Here is a 17091-nt window from a genome sequence, read left to right as displayed (position 1 = left end):
TAATATTTGGGAAGGATTGATAGTTTGTTCTGGTGGTATTGTCGTTGTCAGTGTCTGTGATGTTAATGGAGCACATGCTTCGACAGGGTCAAAATAGGCGCTTCTCCGGCTGTTGATGTAAGTGGTGGTACTCCACCGCTTTGGGAATTATTTTGTAAATTATTGGTGGATGGACGTACCATTTCTGGAAGACCTTTACCACTCATTAAATTCATAAACCAACGACTATATTTCAGAGAGGAACAATTTTAGACACAAACACTTATAAACTGCAAAAAGACTAGCACAAAGGTCCCACTAGACGTGCCAATTTGTGTATTCTGATTTTTGGTAAACAACCTCTAATTTCTTATTAAAGGTTACTTGCATGATCAACTAGGGAATCCTAGGACATAATGTTAAAGTCTTGACAAATTTTGGTGTTAATTTGTGATAATGTGAATGTTATATTATCAAGAGATTCGACAATTATTGTAATCTTTGAAGTAAACAAAGAATTTATAAGAAAAATACAAAGTAAAGAAGTGAAACAACTTTAAAAGAGGCTTTGGAAGGAAATTTTTATATAAAAATTAAAGTAAATTGCTTGGAATTTATAAAATGACACACATACATTCATTCTCTAAAAATCACTTTTTTCTTGACACGGGCACTTTGAGTTTTTATAACAATGTAACAAATATGGACCACCCAACTGAAAATAAATGTTGTTTATATATAAATCCTAAAATAAATCTACAATAGTCGACTATGCAAAATCGGTCACTTTTCCAATTCATGCAAATTTTGCTCTACACGCTTCCACGTGTCCTTGAAAAACTGTTCGCCCTTATTCATTTAAAGCTTGTCTAGACTATGCTTCCAGTCACAAAGAAAACTCAAGCTTTGCTAAATTTTTAATACTGCGTGACCCTAGTGAAAATGATTCGACCAAAGTCATGGATTCCTTGTCTCGTCGTTTGAAGACAACAATTGTACTAACAGGTCACCAAGGTCCGACTAAGACCTTTCCGATTTGCATACAAATTAATTAGAATCCATCTTTTAGGACTATATCATGTATGCCCTATTTTACAATCAAAATTCCAAAGCAACCAGAAGTGGCATGTATGTTCCTCCAATGTGGTTGTCTATTTAAATTGTGCGGATAATATAAGGTGGATGAAATATGAAAATTTAATGTGATTTCTGAAATACATAACCATGCCTTACAACAAAGCTAGTCGGTCATCCCATCGTATGTCGCCTTAAACTGCAGGATGCGTTTCCTCGTGTTAACGGTCCCGCACCGTTTCAAAATGGTTGTGCTTCCCTGATATGAGTCATCTTATAGCAAGTACATATGACAGAGTGTGTATTGATCTAACAAGATATGGGTTCTCAGAGACATTTTTTTCCAGTTCAAAGTAGTCCACCTTAAGACTCTTTTGGACGCATCATGTGCATAGGATGCCTTTCAAAATCGCTATGTTTTGTTGAGTTTTATTTGAAACCTGTGTGACCAATACCAGCTACAACGTTGGAGTGGAAGACACATTCAACAAATGAGGTGGAAACTTGGTCGGATCATTTTTTGGAGAGGATGGAAGATTTCACCAAATTGAACTAGCTTGAAAGAGAATCAAATCAGGAAAAGGCGAAGGTGGAACCAATTGTAAATTTATGCGACATTGAATCTTTTGATGCGTTTTAGATTGTAATCAATACACTTTTTGAATGTATTATCGTCAATGATATAATCTTGATACGGTTTAATACATAAGTAATATATAACCTCTACAATGATGGTGTTATTCTTAATTAAATTTTTTGGTTTGCTTATGATTTACATTTTATGTGCTTGTATACTAAATTTCTGGTTTGTTTTCGATTCAAGTATATTTTCGGATATACAAATTCGGCTTATTTAAAAAAGACAATCAGTGACATTTTTTAATATTCATCTTCAAAGTTATCTTTTTTGTAAAAAGAAAAAAGGATTTATTCATATATACATATCTGAAAAGTAACGTGATGACTTGATAAGGTTTCTAAGGTACAGAGTAACCCAATACATGTATAAATAGGGTGTCTCTCAACCAATTTTTTATACACAACACACAAAAACTAGAAAATAAGTTCATATTACCACCTTGCATTTGTGTATTTCAATGGTGAGAAGCCACCACTTTCATTTAGGGTCACCTAAGAAACATCTCTCGCAGATCTGATATTCAAACTGAATACTCTCTTGCGCTTTCAAAAAAATCGCAATGCTGTCAAGCTCAAGTATCGGTCACCTCGTTTGACAGCAAAGAAAAGACACATTTGACCAACTTTGAACTGAAGACGGATGAGGATTTAAGGTTATGTGGAGTATTTTTCTCCATTAGGAATCAAAGGGTCTAATTGAAGTGGATGCGAAAATTCATAGATCCATCTAGGATATAATCACTATGTTGGAACGTCCCGATTATAACAATATGTGATGTTGAATTTATTTTAATGACTACCTATGTAATGTTGAGTGTTTTAATTTAATGTCAAGTTGGTGTTGGAGTTGGTGTTTGTTTCGTTTTCAATTCGATGATACCGTCATGTTTTTTTTGTTCGATTTATAATATCTGGTCATTTTCGGAGATACATCTTCGAAATATACCTTCGCAGATGCATCTCTGAATTAACCTTTAGTTAAAATTAAAAAATAGTGCGCTCGAAGATATATCTCCGAAAATAGAGAAATATTTTTTACTTTTCGCCAAGAGTCTAGGACAAAGTGACAGGATGCAAAGAGAAATTTTCTATAATAATACACAGTGGCTAGTTTTATAAGAGTTTGAACTGATCTTCTAAACGACAATTGGGCCAAGGGAGGCCAGCCTATAAATACTCTTTTGAACATCTCATCACAGGGTATTTCCTATTATACTTAAAGAAGTACAAGTGTAATTCCTATTATACTTACAGAAGTACAAGCTCATATTATCTTATAATGAAATTCAAGAACTGTATACAACAAAGAAGTAACTTGAGCAGAAGCAACTTGCAATCAATTGTCCTTATGTTTGCCTTAAGAACAAGTCAACTTCTCATACAAATGATAATTGATTGATAAATTTCTAAAGCTTGATTGATTATAAGTAGGGGCTATTAAAGAGCTCTAATGTTTGTTATGTGGGCAAATGCCAACTTAGGTGATAAATTGATGGAAAGTTGGTTTTATTTTTGTTGATTCTTTTGGTGGGTAGTCTCTACAAAAACATAACTTACACTATATATATAGAGAGAGAGAGATGAATCCTACGACAATTACATGGTACAAATAATAACCTTAGCGCGCATTGCGCCTCCATCCAAATCAATTAGGGGGGTAATTGACTTAACATATTTAGAATTATAACAAACCACAGTGACACAAGCTTTGGAGCTTCATAAAATTTGCCCAAATTTTCAGCCAGACAGCTGATCAAATCACAGGCTTAATAGATAAAATCGTGATTGTTTGATTGAACCAAAACCAGGAACAAAACTTTGTAGATTCCATGTAAGTTCTGTCCCTTGACCTGACCAACTGCCCAGGCCACATATATCCTAATATTGTTTTATCCTAATCCTCATACATTCGTTCAATCCCTTGAGCTTCAATCTCAGGATCAACTTGCCAAAACAACCTCATCATAACACCGGAAACCAAGGCAGCAAACCTTACTATTAAAACTAGACAGAATACCCCAACTTCATTCAATTCTGACGAATCGATAACCCTTTTGGGTCTTGCTCTTGATGACTCCTAATAAAACGTGCTTTCATCAAAATTTGCAACTCAACTTCCACCAAAATTGCCAACTCCTATCCACAGCTTCACATCGAGCTTCCTTCCTCGCCCCAACTGAGAAAGGCTCCCCTAGATGAGTGAGCTGTGAATCTCTGATACTCTGATGTAATAGAACCAAACCAGAACACTTAAAAATAATGCTCAATCATATTAGAGAAAATAGATCCCTTTGACAAGACTTGAATACAAAGTCACAAGACTTGAACACAAAGTCACATAGAGTTTAGCTGTTGCCCTCAACTACAACTCTAATCCTTTCCTATCTATATACAGAAATGCCTATTCATTTTTGTGTGCACCTTTATTATTTGGTTAGTAACGCATTTTTGCTAAAAATAAAAAACAGAAACAAAGTAGAAGAAAGTAAGTGAAACAGAAATTACATTTGAATTTTTAAAGAATGCAACTTGGAGTAGAGCTCAATATGTCATGGTTTAGCCTATTCGCTAGTACATTATTCCAACTAGTAATTGTAACTAACTAGAAAGGGAAATCAATTCCTTCTACTATAGTACAATTAACATTAAAACAAAATGCGTATACCACCCAAACAAAAACAGAAAACAAATGTCACCCTGGTTCTCATGCTTGTGTTTTCATCCTCAATGTGAGGTTGTGTTAGTACGAGTATTGTGTCAACTCCAGTATTCTATTCGATTTCTTTAATATCTATTGTATGTATGGACAATTATTCCATCCACGCGGCTGGCTGTCCGGTTTGGTTTGCTTAAAGCTTGCAGGCATTTTCTGAAAGACAAACAAATTTACCAGTTAAATTAGAAGCCATAATACATGTCCAAATAAATGTAACATAACAACACAAAAAATACAAGAAAAATATAGCTGATTCTGTCGGGAGGCAGTCTAAGATTTTGTTTTTGGCATACATATAGTTTCCTACCAAATATTGTAGGTATAAAGACAAAGACTCGCTCTTTGGCTAAACCCCCTTTCCCTCGATTGTTCAAGCATATAAACAAGAAACCAGAATCAAATAGACCAAACCTAACATGTTATGGTTTCAAATTTTGAATCAACCTCATATTTCTTTTCAAGAGGAGGGGGTTTAAGTATCAAAACTCATTCAGTACCAATGGCGTGTGATTTTCCACCATATCAAAATCAACTAGCAGAGCCACTAACAACATCTAGCATTGTGCAAGTCAACCCCTATTCTCACTGCAAGTTCATTATAATGTTAAAAATGTATTCTAATTTCTTCTCAAGAGGAGGGTCCGAGGGGGTTTATGTATCAAAACTCGATCAGTATCAATGACATGTGATTTCCACCACATTAAAATCAACTAGCAGAGCCACTAACAACATATTTAGTGAAAGAATATATGTTGCACTAAAAGAGTAGCCACTATGTCTGAAGTTTTTAAACTTCGAATAAGTGTCAAGAACACATATATAAACTTAAAATTCAAGATACCCAAAAAAGATATTAAAAACAGGGGTGTGGCGAATGGCAGTTCACGGCGGAAAGCCAAAATCCCACCATTGCAAGCGCCATTGACGGAAATTGCCGCAATTTTAGCCAAAATCCCGCCATTGCAAGCGCCATTGACGGAAATTCCCGTAATTTCGGCTGATATTTACCATTGCGGCAAGTCCAAAAACTGCCATGTATATCCGCCATAACGCTGAGATTACAGATATTTGATTACACTGATTAGAAGTACCTTTGCTCTGAAAGATTTGATAACAGAAAGCAGCAACTTGTCTCCCACAATTAGTCTAACCTTTTGTGTCAATTCTTGTCGTGAAATCTTCTTTTCCTGTAAAAGAGAAGGAACCCAAAACATAATTCAGCAAAAAATAAGAGAAACTAGTGACTCGGTCTCAAACTCCAGAAGCAAATGAAAAGCACACTTACTCTATACTCTTTGTGAATCTTGACAATGAAAACAATATCAGACGGAGGCAACATCTTGGAAAGCTCGGAAATTAGGACCGAGAATGGCATCCAAGGCGAAGTCGGTCTCATAGAATGCCCACCAACTCCAACCTTCTCATGTCCTACAAAATCAAACACACAAAATCTCAACCATCATCCCTAATCACAAAATCAGAAAAACCAATAACAATAAGGACAAGCATAAAAGAAAAACCTCTGTTGGAAGCAAGTTTGAAACTCAAAACATATTCAGGCAACACATGCGTGTTGATCATGTTACTCCAAACAATATACTCTTTGGGAGATGAAAAACTATCCACCCCAGAATCATACTCTTCAGAACTCGGTCGGCATTGTTCAGAACCCGCTGGCACAACCTCCATCTTTCCAAGAATCACACGACACAGCAACAAGTGCCTCAAACCGTCTTTATCAACAACAGAACTTTTCACACTATAAAAACAGAAAAGTCAAAACAACAATACTCATTCAATCACGTATCAAAATCTACATCGATTAAAGTGAATAATCAATCATTAACTACAGTTAATTCAATTAATTAAACTAAATAAATAATAATAATATAAAATTGGCGCGTACCTTTCAAGAGGCAAATCAATGGGAGAAAAACGCAAACCCTGACTATGAGCGTGACCAAAACCGTGTTGAATAATATCCCCAATCTCTTCCCTACTAGAAGCCCCATACCAAACATGCTTCACGTTCGCATTTCCGCCGCGCAGTTTCGCCACCGCACGTGCGAAGATCTGAAACGATTGAATTCTCGCCTGTGCCATTATAGATGAACAAGGATTCCTCTGAATCGACACCACATCGGCTTTCAATCCTTGCGTGCTCAAACCGCAAACGAATCTAGTCCGAAGTAGGTTCATATCAGCACCATCGGTTTTCCGAACATGCCTCTCTGAAACGTGGCCGCCAGAAGCAACACTCTCGCAATCGGAAACCGCCGATTCGTCATCGCCGGCGCAATCATGCGGTGATCTCTCTGGTAAATATCGAATTGGTCGCTCCATGAATATAATCGAAATTAAAAAGTTAAAAAGGATTATGTTATGTAACCTAAAAACTAAAAGGAATTATTGATAATGAAAAGATAATTGATATGAGTTCATTGTTTATATTTTTTAATAACAGTAAAATAAACTTGGAGAGAAAGAAAAAGGAGGGAAAGAAAAAAAGAAAAAACGAACACACACAAGAATTAGAGAATAGGTACAAGAAAGTGTGTGCGAGGAAAAAACAAAGAAAGAAAATAGAGGTTGAGAGAAGGTGGCGTTTTGTTTTTAAAGGGAACGGAAACCGCCATGAGGAAAGAAGAAGTACGACGACTTTGAGAGAGGCGGTGGAGTAGATAGGTTCGTTATTACGGAATTTGAATAAGAGGACCACGATTTTGGTTGTGAAATTACGATTTTGTCCAATCGTGTTGCATTACGTGTGCTTTCTTGGTGACTAAGGCAAAGGTCAAAATTTGCAACTGATTTGTTACTTGTGCAACACTGGTGGTGCTGCCTGCTTTTATTTTGTTTTATTGTTATTTTTATTTAAATGTCGACGCAAGGTATTTTATTTTGGTTTATTTAATTAATGGCATGTTATTTTAGATCATGTTGAAAGTATGTTATGTAACTGTAAGGGCCTTTATTTGAGGGTCATGAAATGTAGACTTCCGAAAATATAGTGTGATGCATAGATATAATACTTAATGGACAAGCAAAATCTACTCATGAATGCATAAAGTTTCTTTTAGTATAATTAAGGCTTAATTAGTTCTGCAGTTCCTTAACTTAATTTAAATTTTTTCGTAAAAAAAAAAAACTTAATTTAAATTTTTACTTTGGTCTCTTATTTAATAAACGATAGATTTTAGTCCTTCAAAAACTATTTTGTTAACCAATTTAATCCATTCCGTCAATTTTTAACTTTAAATGTTTTAGGTAAGGCAATATTGCTGAGTCTGAGTGTCCATCATAAACTTTATAATTTTTTTAATTTCAACCTCTTGATCTTTTTAACAAATATGTCACGGTTTAAAATTGATAGTCCACTAAATGTAACAATGACTTGTCAACACATGATATTTTTTATATAACTTCATCTTCTTTCCTTTTCTCCTTCGTCATCTTCATCATCACATTCATGAACATTCATACTAAACCCAAAAAAATCAAAGTTAAATCCAGAAGAAAAAAAAAAACACTTTTACTATAATAATTTGTCAACAAAAAATTGTTCTGAATTGGATGGACACACTTGGCGCTTAGAGCAAAAGTGAATGAAACTTAATGTTTCTATCCATTCTCACAACAAAATTTACTTTATTTTTCTTCCTTTTCATATTATTAGGGTTCAGAAAAGTAAAAAATACGGAAATTTCTCTTATATAACCAATTTTTTTTCCATAATGAAAAAAAAGCATAACCTTAGATTCTACCCGGTGCTTAAAAACACTTAAATATTAAATTAATCTTATCCCAAAAATGAAATATATCCAGTGATATATTTTACAAAAAATAAAAATCATATTCCTAATTGAAAATGAACCTTGGTGATAATAGCGCTCGTTTGTAGAGGAACCTTGAATTCTTCGACCGCAAATTTGAGCACGGTGGTAAAAGGTGAAGCCTGAAGAACACTTTTAGAAATGGATATGTTCAACAAAGATGTATGAATTTTAGAACAAGTTTGTTTTTTTTCCAGAACAATGAACAACAAAAATCAAAATTTCAGTTCTTTTTTTTTTTTCTTTTTTCTCTCATATTTAATATTCAAAAACAATGACAATGACAAAATATTAATATTCAACTTTATATGAGTTCAAATTCAATTAATAAATCTTATGCAAGCAATTCATCAACTATAAAGTCATAACACCGAAATTTCTTAATTCATTGAGGACACCGGGCTTACCAAATAACATAATCAAATTGAAAGTTGGAACTCAAATCATGATTATGAGAAACTTAGACCAATCTGAAGGGTCGTGTAATGGTACGAGATTAATGTACCGGTAAAAAATTAAGACCGAGACTATTGGATTGATCCAACTCGTATTTTAGTGAAAAAGAAATAAAGATAAATGGATCTAAGAGAAAAATAAAGGACGTTAAATGTGTATATATATATATATATATATATATATATATACATACACTTTCGGATCTAGTATGTGAGTAATAATAATTTAATCACTCGAATAACTTGTATTTTTTAGAAGTTGTAATTCGGTGTTTTATGGAAAAGACTAGTATTCGACTGTGTCGAAATAGCTAGTCGAAGTAGTAGGAGTTATTTGTATTCGATAGGATCGAATACAACTTTTAGTTGTGGTGTTGAAGCCAAAATATAACTTGTATGTTATGGACTTGGGTTGTAATTGGGCGTAGGTTTAAGTTTGGGCGTGTGCATTAATAGCTTATAAATAGGCACGACTCGTATAGTCTTGTACGCAACTACACTATTAACAGTAATACCAACTTCACAAAATCAGTTTACAATTTGTCTCTCCTTATTCTTCTCTCATCTTTCTTAAAAACTCTTCTGTCTCCATAAATTGGTATCATAAAGCTCGGGTTGCGATTCAAAGAGAATCTCTAATGGCGAACAAAACAACAATATCAATGTAATTTCCAACGAATGTACCAGTTTTCAAAGTTGAGAACTACGAGAGGTGAGTTGCGCAAATGAAGGCCATCTTCAGATTTCAAGATGTGTTTGAAATCGTGAATAATGGAGTACCGACATTGGAAGCAAATGTGAATGATGAACATAAGGCTGCACACAAGGATACAAGGAAGAAAGATGGGAAAGCTCTATTCTTGATTCATCAATGGGTGGATCATAATGTGTTCGAAAAGATTATTGAAGAAGAAATAACTAAAAGAGTGTGGGACAAGTTAAAGAACTTGTACGGTGGAGATGAAAAACTAGAAAGGGTGAAGCTGCAGTCGTTGAGAAATCAATTCAAGATGACTCAGATGAAGGAAGATGAATCTGTCTCAGAATACTTTTCATGTGTGGCGTCGTTGATGAACCAGATGAAGGTGTGTGGTGAATCAATCAACGATTTATAGAAGATTGAGAACGTGTTGAGATCTCTGGCTGCAAATTTTGATTACACTGTATTGTCAATTGAATAGCCCAAGAGCCCAGCTATGATGAAGTTGGAAGAACTTCAAGAAAGCTTCGCTGGAGGCTCATAAGATGAGACAAAAGAAGAGGAACTCATAAAGGGATAAGGTAGCTGAAGAGGCACAACAAGCAAGATTCACCAATAAATCTAGAAAAGAGAAGGCGAAACAGGAAAAAATCTTGCAAATGATAAGAAATCAAGCAAGAATTCAAATAATCATCCTGAATAATCCAAGAAATGCATGGGCAGCAAGTATTCTGGGAAGAAAGTTGACATGAAGAAGGTGCAGTGTTACAATTGTCAAAGATTTGGCCATTATGCTCGACACTGTCAAATAAAGAAGGAAGCACGAGCGAAAGATAGTGATTAGGCGCATTATGCACATGCAGGAGAAAGTGATTCTAATGATGCTCTACTCATGGCTAACACTCAATCCAACACGTAGCAAACCAACATGTGGTGCCTGGATTCAGGATTCAATAACCACATGTGTGATAATAAAAACTGGCTCACCAAGTTAGATGAATCAGTTAAGAACGTGATAAAGTTTGTTGGTGGCAAGCATGTCACATTATATGGAGAAGGAAGCGTATTTGTGGTGAGAAAGGATGGTCGAAGGGCCAACATCACTGATGTGTTGTATGTACCTTTGATGACAAGTAACTTGATAAGAATAGGTCAATTACTTGCCAGTGGCTACAACATGAAGCTTGAAAAGTATCATAATGTATCACGATGATGAGAGGTTGGTTTTGAAGGCACTGTTGGCAGACAACAAAACATTTAAGGTATAAATCAACTAATTGATCATAACTGTCTTGCTTTAACTGTAGAAGGAGACAAAAATCAGCTATGGCATCATAAGTATGGACATCTCAACTCCAGAAATTTAGTAATGCTCAACCATAAGAAGATGGTGTATGGCTTAGCTCAGGTAAAGGAACCAAGTCAGGTGTGTGAGGAATGTTGCAAATAAAAGCAGGCTAGGAAAACTTTCAAGCAAAACTTCCATATGAGTTCGAAGAAAAAGTTGGAGCTAGTTCACTCTAACGCGTGTGGGCCTTTTGAAGTAAGGTCGAATGGAGGTAATTGCTACTTCCTAACTTTCATAAATTAATTCACCAAATATACGTGGATTTACCTTATTGAAAGGAAGAGTCATGTATTCATATAGTTCAAGAAGTTTAAATTGCACGTCGAGAAACAAAGTGGATGCAAGTTGAAGAAATTGAGAACTAGTGGTGGTGATGAATACACTTCTCGAGAATTTGCTATATTTTGAAATGAGGAAGGTGTAGAGTATAAGTTCATTGATCTCTATATACCTCAACACAATGGTATAGCTGAACGAAAGAAAAAAGTATATTAAACATGACGGGATGCATGTTGAAAGCTAAATATATGCCAAAGAGATTTTAGGGTGAAGCCTCTTCGATAACAATATACATTCTAAACAGATGTCTAACAAAGAAGATGGTCGAGAATACACCTTATAAGGCTTGGACAGGATATATGCCAAATGTTAGTCATTCGAGAATTTTTGGATCAATGTCTTTCAGGCATGTTCTTGAACTATTCAGGAAGCAGTTAGATGATAAAATTCATACCATGGTGCTCATGAGTTATCATTCGACTAATGCAAACAAGTTGTATTTACCAAACAATGATAAACTTGTGATTAGTATAGATGTTCTGGTAGACGAAAGCAAAGGGTGAAATTGGACTCAGGAGTCAGATACAATCACAACTGTATTGGAAGAAGAAGATCAACAAAATGAAGCCACAACAACCAAAGGGGAGAATCACTTGAGTATAATGTTAGAATATCGACTAGAAGGAGAACTGAGTCAACAAGATTAGCTGGATATAAGATATTTCTAGATCAAGCAATCGATGCAGATAATGACTTAATAAAGGGAGCGATGATGATGGTTGGGGCAGAACCAAATAATTTGGATCAAGCCATGAATGATTCGAATTGATGTGAATCCATGGAAGAAGAACTCAAGAAAATCAAGAAGAACCAAACCTGGAAACTTGTCGAAAGAGCTAGCAAGAATCCAATTGATGTGAAGTAGGTTTACAAGCTAAAACGAAGGCCAAATGGAGAGTTTTCCAAGCATAAGGCAACGCTAACGGCGAGAGGTTTTTTGTAAAAAACCGGTATCGAATGCGACAAAATCTACGCACCTGTTGCAAGGTTGGAGACAATCAGGATTGTGGTGTCGACAACAACATACAAAGTATGGAAGATACATCAATTGGATGTAAAATTAACATTTTTTAATGGAACTTTGGAAGAAGAAGTCCATGTCAGTCAACCACAGAATTCGAAATCAAAAGGCAGGAGTTGAAGGTGTACAGATTGAGGAAGGCTCTCTACGGCTTGAAGTAGGCACCAAAGGCTTGGAATAAGAGAATAGATAGCCTTCAGATCAAAGCAAGTTTCACAAAGTGTGTCTCTGAACATGGAGTAAATGTCAATGATGCTGTCAGGGTCAATCGAATCATTTTATGCTTGTATCTAGATGATTTGCTGATTACATGTGTAGATGAAGTTGAGATAAGGAAATTTAAGTCGAAGCTAATGCAAAAGTTTGAAATGTCTGACCTAGGAAACTTTTCATATTTTATAGGGATGGAGTTCGAAGGCACTGATGAAGGAGTGTTCTTACACCATAAGAAGTATGCCCAGAACATCTTGAAGAGGTTCAAGATGAGTCACTGTAATGCATCTGCAACACCATTAGAAATTGAAGCAAAGTTGAAGAAGGTTACAAATGATGAGTTTGTAAGTGCAAAATTGTACAAACAAATCATTGGATCCTTGAGGTATCTTTGCAATACCAAACTATATATATATATATATATATATATATATATATATATATATATATATATATATATATATATATATATCAAAGTATTAGATTGTTGTGCAGATTCATGGAGAAACTCCAAGAATGTCATCTCATAACAATCACGAGGATGCTGAGATATATAAAGGGTGCAATTGATCATGGTGTGTTGATGCTAAGATAAAACAAGACCAACACAAATGCAAAAGTATATAGTTACACTGATTCAAATTTTAGTGGAGATCAATATGAGAAGAAGAGTAATGCAGGCTACATATTCATGATCGAAGGCGGTCCAACATCAAAATCAATCAGTTGATTAGTCAAAATAAAAATTAAATAAAAAAATGGACATCATATGTAATAATTGCATAAAATTATTATGAGTATTTAAAATCATTAAAAAAATTATTATTACTTACATACTAGATCGATAGAATATATATATATATATATATATATATATATATATATATATTTTATATATATATATATATGTATATATATATGTATATATATATATATATGTATATATATATATATATATATATATATATATATATATATATATATATATATATATATATATATCAAATGTATTAACATCTTGTGAGTAATTTTTTTATTATAAATCAAATGTATTAGAATATTTTAGGGTAGAGATATGTTTCTTATTCTAATGAGAAAACCTCAAAAAATTATAAGAGTATCCACCAAATTATTCTACCAATAAAAAGCAACTGAATTAAAAGAAAAAAATCAATAAATATTATTCTTCAATTTAGCAGTAATAATCCATATTGTAATATCACTAATTGTATCTTTATTCTATTATTTTTAGAGTCATATTTACCTTCTAAAGTTCTTTGCAAGCTGAGAATATATTGATCTTCAGTTTTAACCTAAAAAAAATTGCAACCTATATTTGTTCAAAGGCATGTAAAGATTTATCGTAAAAATTTGATTGAATAAGATGCATTTATATATATATATATATATATATATATATATATATATATATATATATATATATATATATATATATATATATATATATATATATATATATATATTAAATTTGTGATAATTTCAAACATGCATTAAATTATTTATTCACAAACATAAACACCTTTATAAAATTACCTGAATTTTTTTACATCTGTTCATGAACGATAATTGAAGAGACATATATACCATCATCATTTTAGGATAATCTCGGCTTAAAGCTTAAACTTCATAAAAATGTTTTTTATTAACAAATATACCAACAAGATAGAAATTTGCATTAATTTTATAAAAATCATATTAGGCTCTGTTTGGTAAGCCAAAATTTGAGCTTATAAACTCATATGATAATAAAAGACACGTTTGGTAACGATCTTTTTATAACAAACTTATAGCTTATTTTACTGACTTATAGCTTATTTTCCAGATGTTATTTCAAATAGCATTTTAGCTTATAGCTTATCATTTTTTCTTCTAATTTTATCCTTATTATTTTAACTATATTCCACTTTTATACCCTTTATAATTTATTTTAATATAAAATATAAAATAATTATGTATTATACTAGGCCCAACCCAATTTAATTAATAATTTAAATAGACCTAATTTATACAATGTGACTATCGAACCTATTAAAGATGGAGGCACAAAAAAGTTGCACAAAGCATGACTATCGAACCTATTAAAGGAAATCGTAAAAAAAAAAAAAACAGGAGGGGCTGCAAAACTAGGTGGTCACATAGAAACCTTGATATCTCAATCTCATAAGGCATTGAAAATAATGCAATATGATGGAAATACAAGTAAAAAAGTTAATGGTAGTTCTACAATTGCTACAACAATGGCAGTTATAAATCGGATGGTTACCGATGGTGTTCTGGTAAAGGGTAATGAATTGTGGTGCTTTGGGGCTTCTTTGATTGAGAATGAATCAAGGCGAGAGATTTTTCTAAACATGGTGGATGACGAGTCTATAAAATTATGGTTAACGTGTATGCACTCCAAAGAGAAATGAACCTTTTATGAATATTTAATTTTTATGACTTGTTCATCTGATTTTGACTTAAATTTTGTTTCAATTTTATGAATGTTGACATTTGTTTGCAAGACTTGTGCCTCTGGGTTTGACTTGAAATTAGTTTCAATTTTTTGAATGTTGAAATTTGTTTGCTTTTGGTTAATACAAATATGCAATCTATGCTAAATTTATTGATGCTGGTGTTGAATTATTTGTGTTGAATATGGTTATTAATAATTAAATATATTTATTTATTAGTAGGTACATCATGTATATTGCTGAAAGGGAAAAGAATAGAAGAAATTATGCACTTTATTGGATTATAAGATCAAGTACAATAAGTGCAATTGCTACATATTACTATAAATATATATATATATATATATATATATATATATATATATATATATATATATATATATATATATATATATATATATATATATATATATATATATATATATATATATCAAATGTATTAACATCTTGTGAGTAATTTTTTTATTATAAATCAAATGTATTAGAATATTTTAGGGTAGAGATATGTTTCTTATTCTAATGAGAAAACCTCAAAAAATTATAAGAGTATCCACCAAATTATTCTACCAATAAAAAGCAACTGAATTAAAAGAAAAAAATCAATAAATAATATTCTTCAATTTAGCAGTAATAATCCATATTGTAATATCACTAATTGTATCTTTATTCTATTATTTTTAGAGTCATATTTACCTTCTAAAGTTCTTTGCAAGCTGAGAATATATTGATCTTCAGTTTTAACCTAAAAAAAATTGCAACCTATATTTGTTCAAAGGCATGTAAAGATTTATCGTAAAAATTTGATTGAATAAGATGCATTTATATATATATATATATATATATATATATATATATATATATATATATATATATATATATATATATATATATATATATATATATATATATATTAAATTTGTGATAATTTCAAACATGCATTAAATTATTTATTCACAAACATAAACACCTTTATAAAATTACCTGAATTTCTTGACATCTGTTCATGAACGATAATTGAAGAGACATATATACCATCATCATTTTAGGATAATCTCGGCTTAAAGCTTAAACTTCATAAAAATGTTTTTTATTAACAAATATACCAACAAGATAGAAATTTGCATTAATTTTATAAAAATCATATTAGGCTCTGTTTGGTAAGCCAAAATTTGAGCTTATAAACTCATATGATAATAAAAGACACGTTTGGTAACGATCTTTTTATAACAAACTTATAGCTTATTTTACTGACTTATAGCTTATTTTCCAGACGTTATTTCAAATAGCATTTTAGCTTATAGCTTATCATTTTTTCTTCTAATTTTATCCTTATTATTTTAACTATATTCCACTTTTATACCCTTTATAATTTATTTTAATATAAAATATAAAATAATTATGTATTATACTAGGCCCAACCCAATTTAATTAATAATTTAAATAGACCTAATTTATACAATGTGACTATCGAACCTATTAAAGATGGAGGCACAAAAAAGTTGCACAAAGCATGACTATCGAACCTATTAAAGGAAATCATAAAAAAAAAAAAAAAAACAGGAGGGGCTGCAAAACTAGGTGGTCACATAGAAACCTTGATATCTCAATCTCATAAGGCATTGAAAATAATGCAATATGATGGAAATACAAGTAAAAAAGTTAATGGTAGTTCTACAATTGCTACAACAATGGCAGTTATAAATCGGATGGTTACCGATGGTGTTCTGGTAAAGGGTAATGAATTGTGGTGCTTTGGGGCTTCTTTGATTGAGAATGAATCAAGGCGAGAGATTTTTCTAAACATGGTGGATGACGAGTCTATAAAATTATGGTTAACGTGTATGCACTCCAAAGAGAAATGAACCTTTTATGAATATTTAGTTTTTATGACTTGTTCATCTGATTTTGACTTAAATTTTGTTTCAATTTTATGAATGTTGACATTTGTTTGCAAGACTTGTGCCTCTGGGTTTGACTTGAAATTAGTTTCAATTTTTTGAATGTTGAAATTTGTTTGCTTTTGGTTAAAACAAATATGCAATCTATGCTAAATTTATTGATGCTGGTGTTGAATTATTTGTGTTGAATATGGTTATTAATAATTAAATATATTTATTTATTAGTAGGTACATCATGTATATTGCTGAAAGGGAAAAGAATAGAAGAAATTATGCACTTTATTGGATTATAAGATCAAGTACAATAAGTGCAATTGCTACATATTACTATAAATATATTTATAAAGAACCATGTATGACTTCACTTCAAAGAGGACAAGATTGGATGGATGAGATATTAAA

The 17091-nt window shown here is 32.3% G+C and overlaps 1 protein-coding gene across 1 annotated transcript; it reads right to left on the bottom strand.

Moving 5' to 3' along the window:
* Window positions 1–4178: 4178 nt before the first annotated feature.
* LOC131622381 (probable inactive poly [ADP-ribose] polymerase SRO2) lies at window positions 4179–7122 on the bottom strand. Its single transcript, XM_058893408.1, has 5 exons — window positions 6315–7122; window positions 5929–6167; window positions 5694–5836; window positions 5500–5595; window positions 4179–4561 (listed from the first exon to the last, which is right to left on the bottom strand). The coding sequence occupies exons 1-5, from the start codon at window positions 6749–6751 to the stop codon at window positions 4484–4486; spliced, it is 993 nt and encodes a 330-aa protein (XP_058749391.1). The 5' UTR covers window positions 6752–7122; the 3' UTR covers window positions 4179–4483.
* Between the last annotated feature and the right edge of the window lie 9969 nt (window positions 7123–17091).

Source organism: Vicia villosa, unplaced genomic scaffold (genome assembly GCF_029867415.1).
Source record: "Vicia villosa cultivar HV-30 ecotype Madison, WI unplaced genomic scaffold, Vvil1.0 ctg.000029F_1_1_3, whole genome shotgun sequence".
Taxonomy (NCBI): domain Eukaryota; kingdom Viridiplantae; phylum Streptophyta; class Magnoliopsida; order Fabales; family Fabaceae; genus Vicia; species Vicia villosa.
Note: the sequence above shows the minus strand (reverse complement) of the source record. Positions and strands in the feature narration are given on the sequence as shown.

Excerpts from the sequence above, each read along its gene's own strand:
- LOC131622381 (XM_058893408.1), bottom strand. The coding sequence starts at position 6,751 with ATGGAGCGACCAATTCGATATTTACCAGAGAGATCACCGCATGATTGC. Across the intron at positions 6,168-6,314 it reads ATTGATTTGCCTCTTGAAAG|TGTGAAAAGTTCTGTTGTTG; the intron begins GTACGCGCCAAT and ends CTGTTTTTATAG. Across the intron at positions 5,596-5,693 it reads AGATTCACAAAGAGTATAGA|GAAAAGAAGATTTCACGACA; the intron begins GTAAGTGTGCTT and ends TCTCTTTTACAG.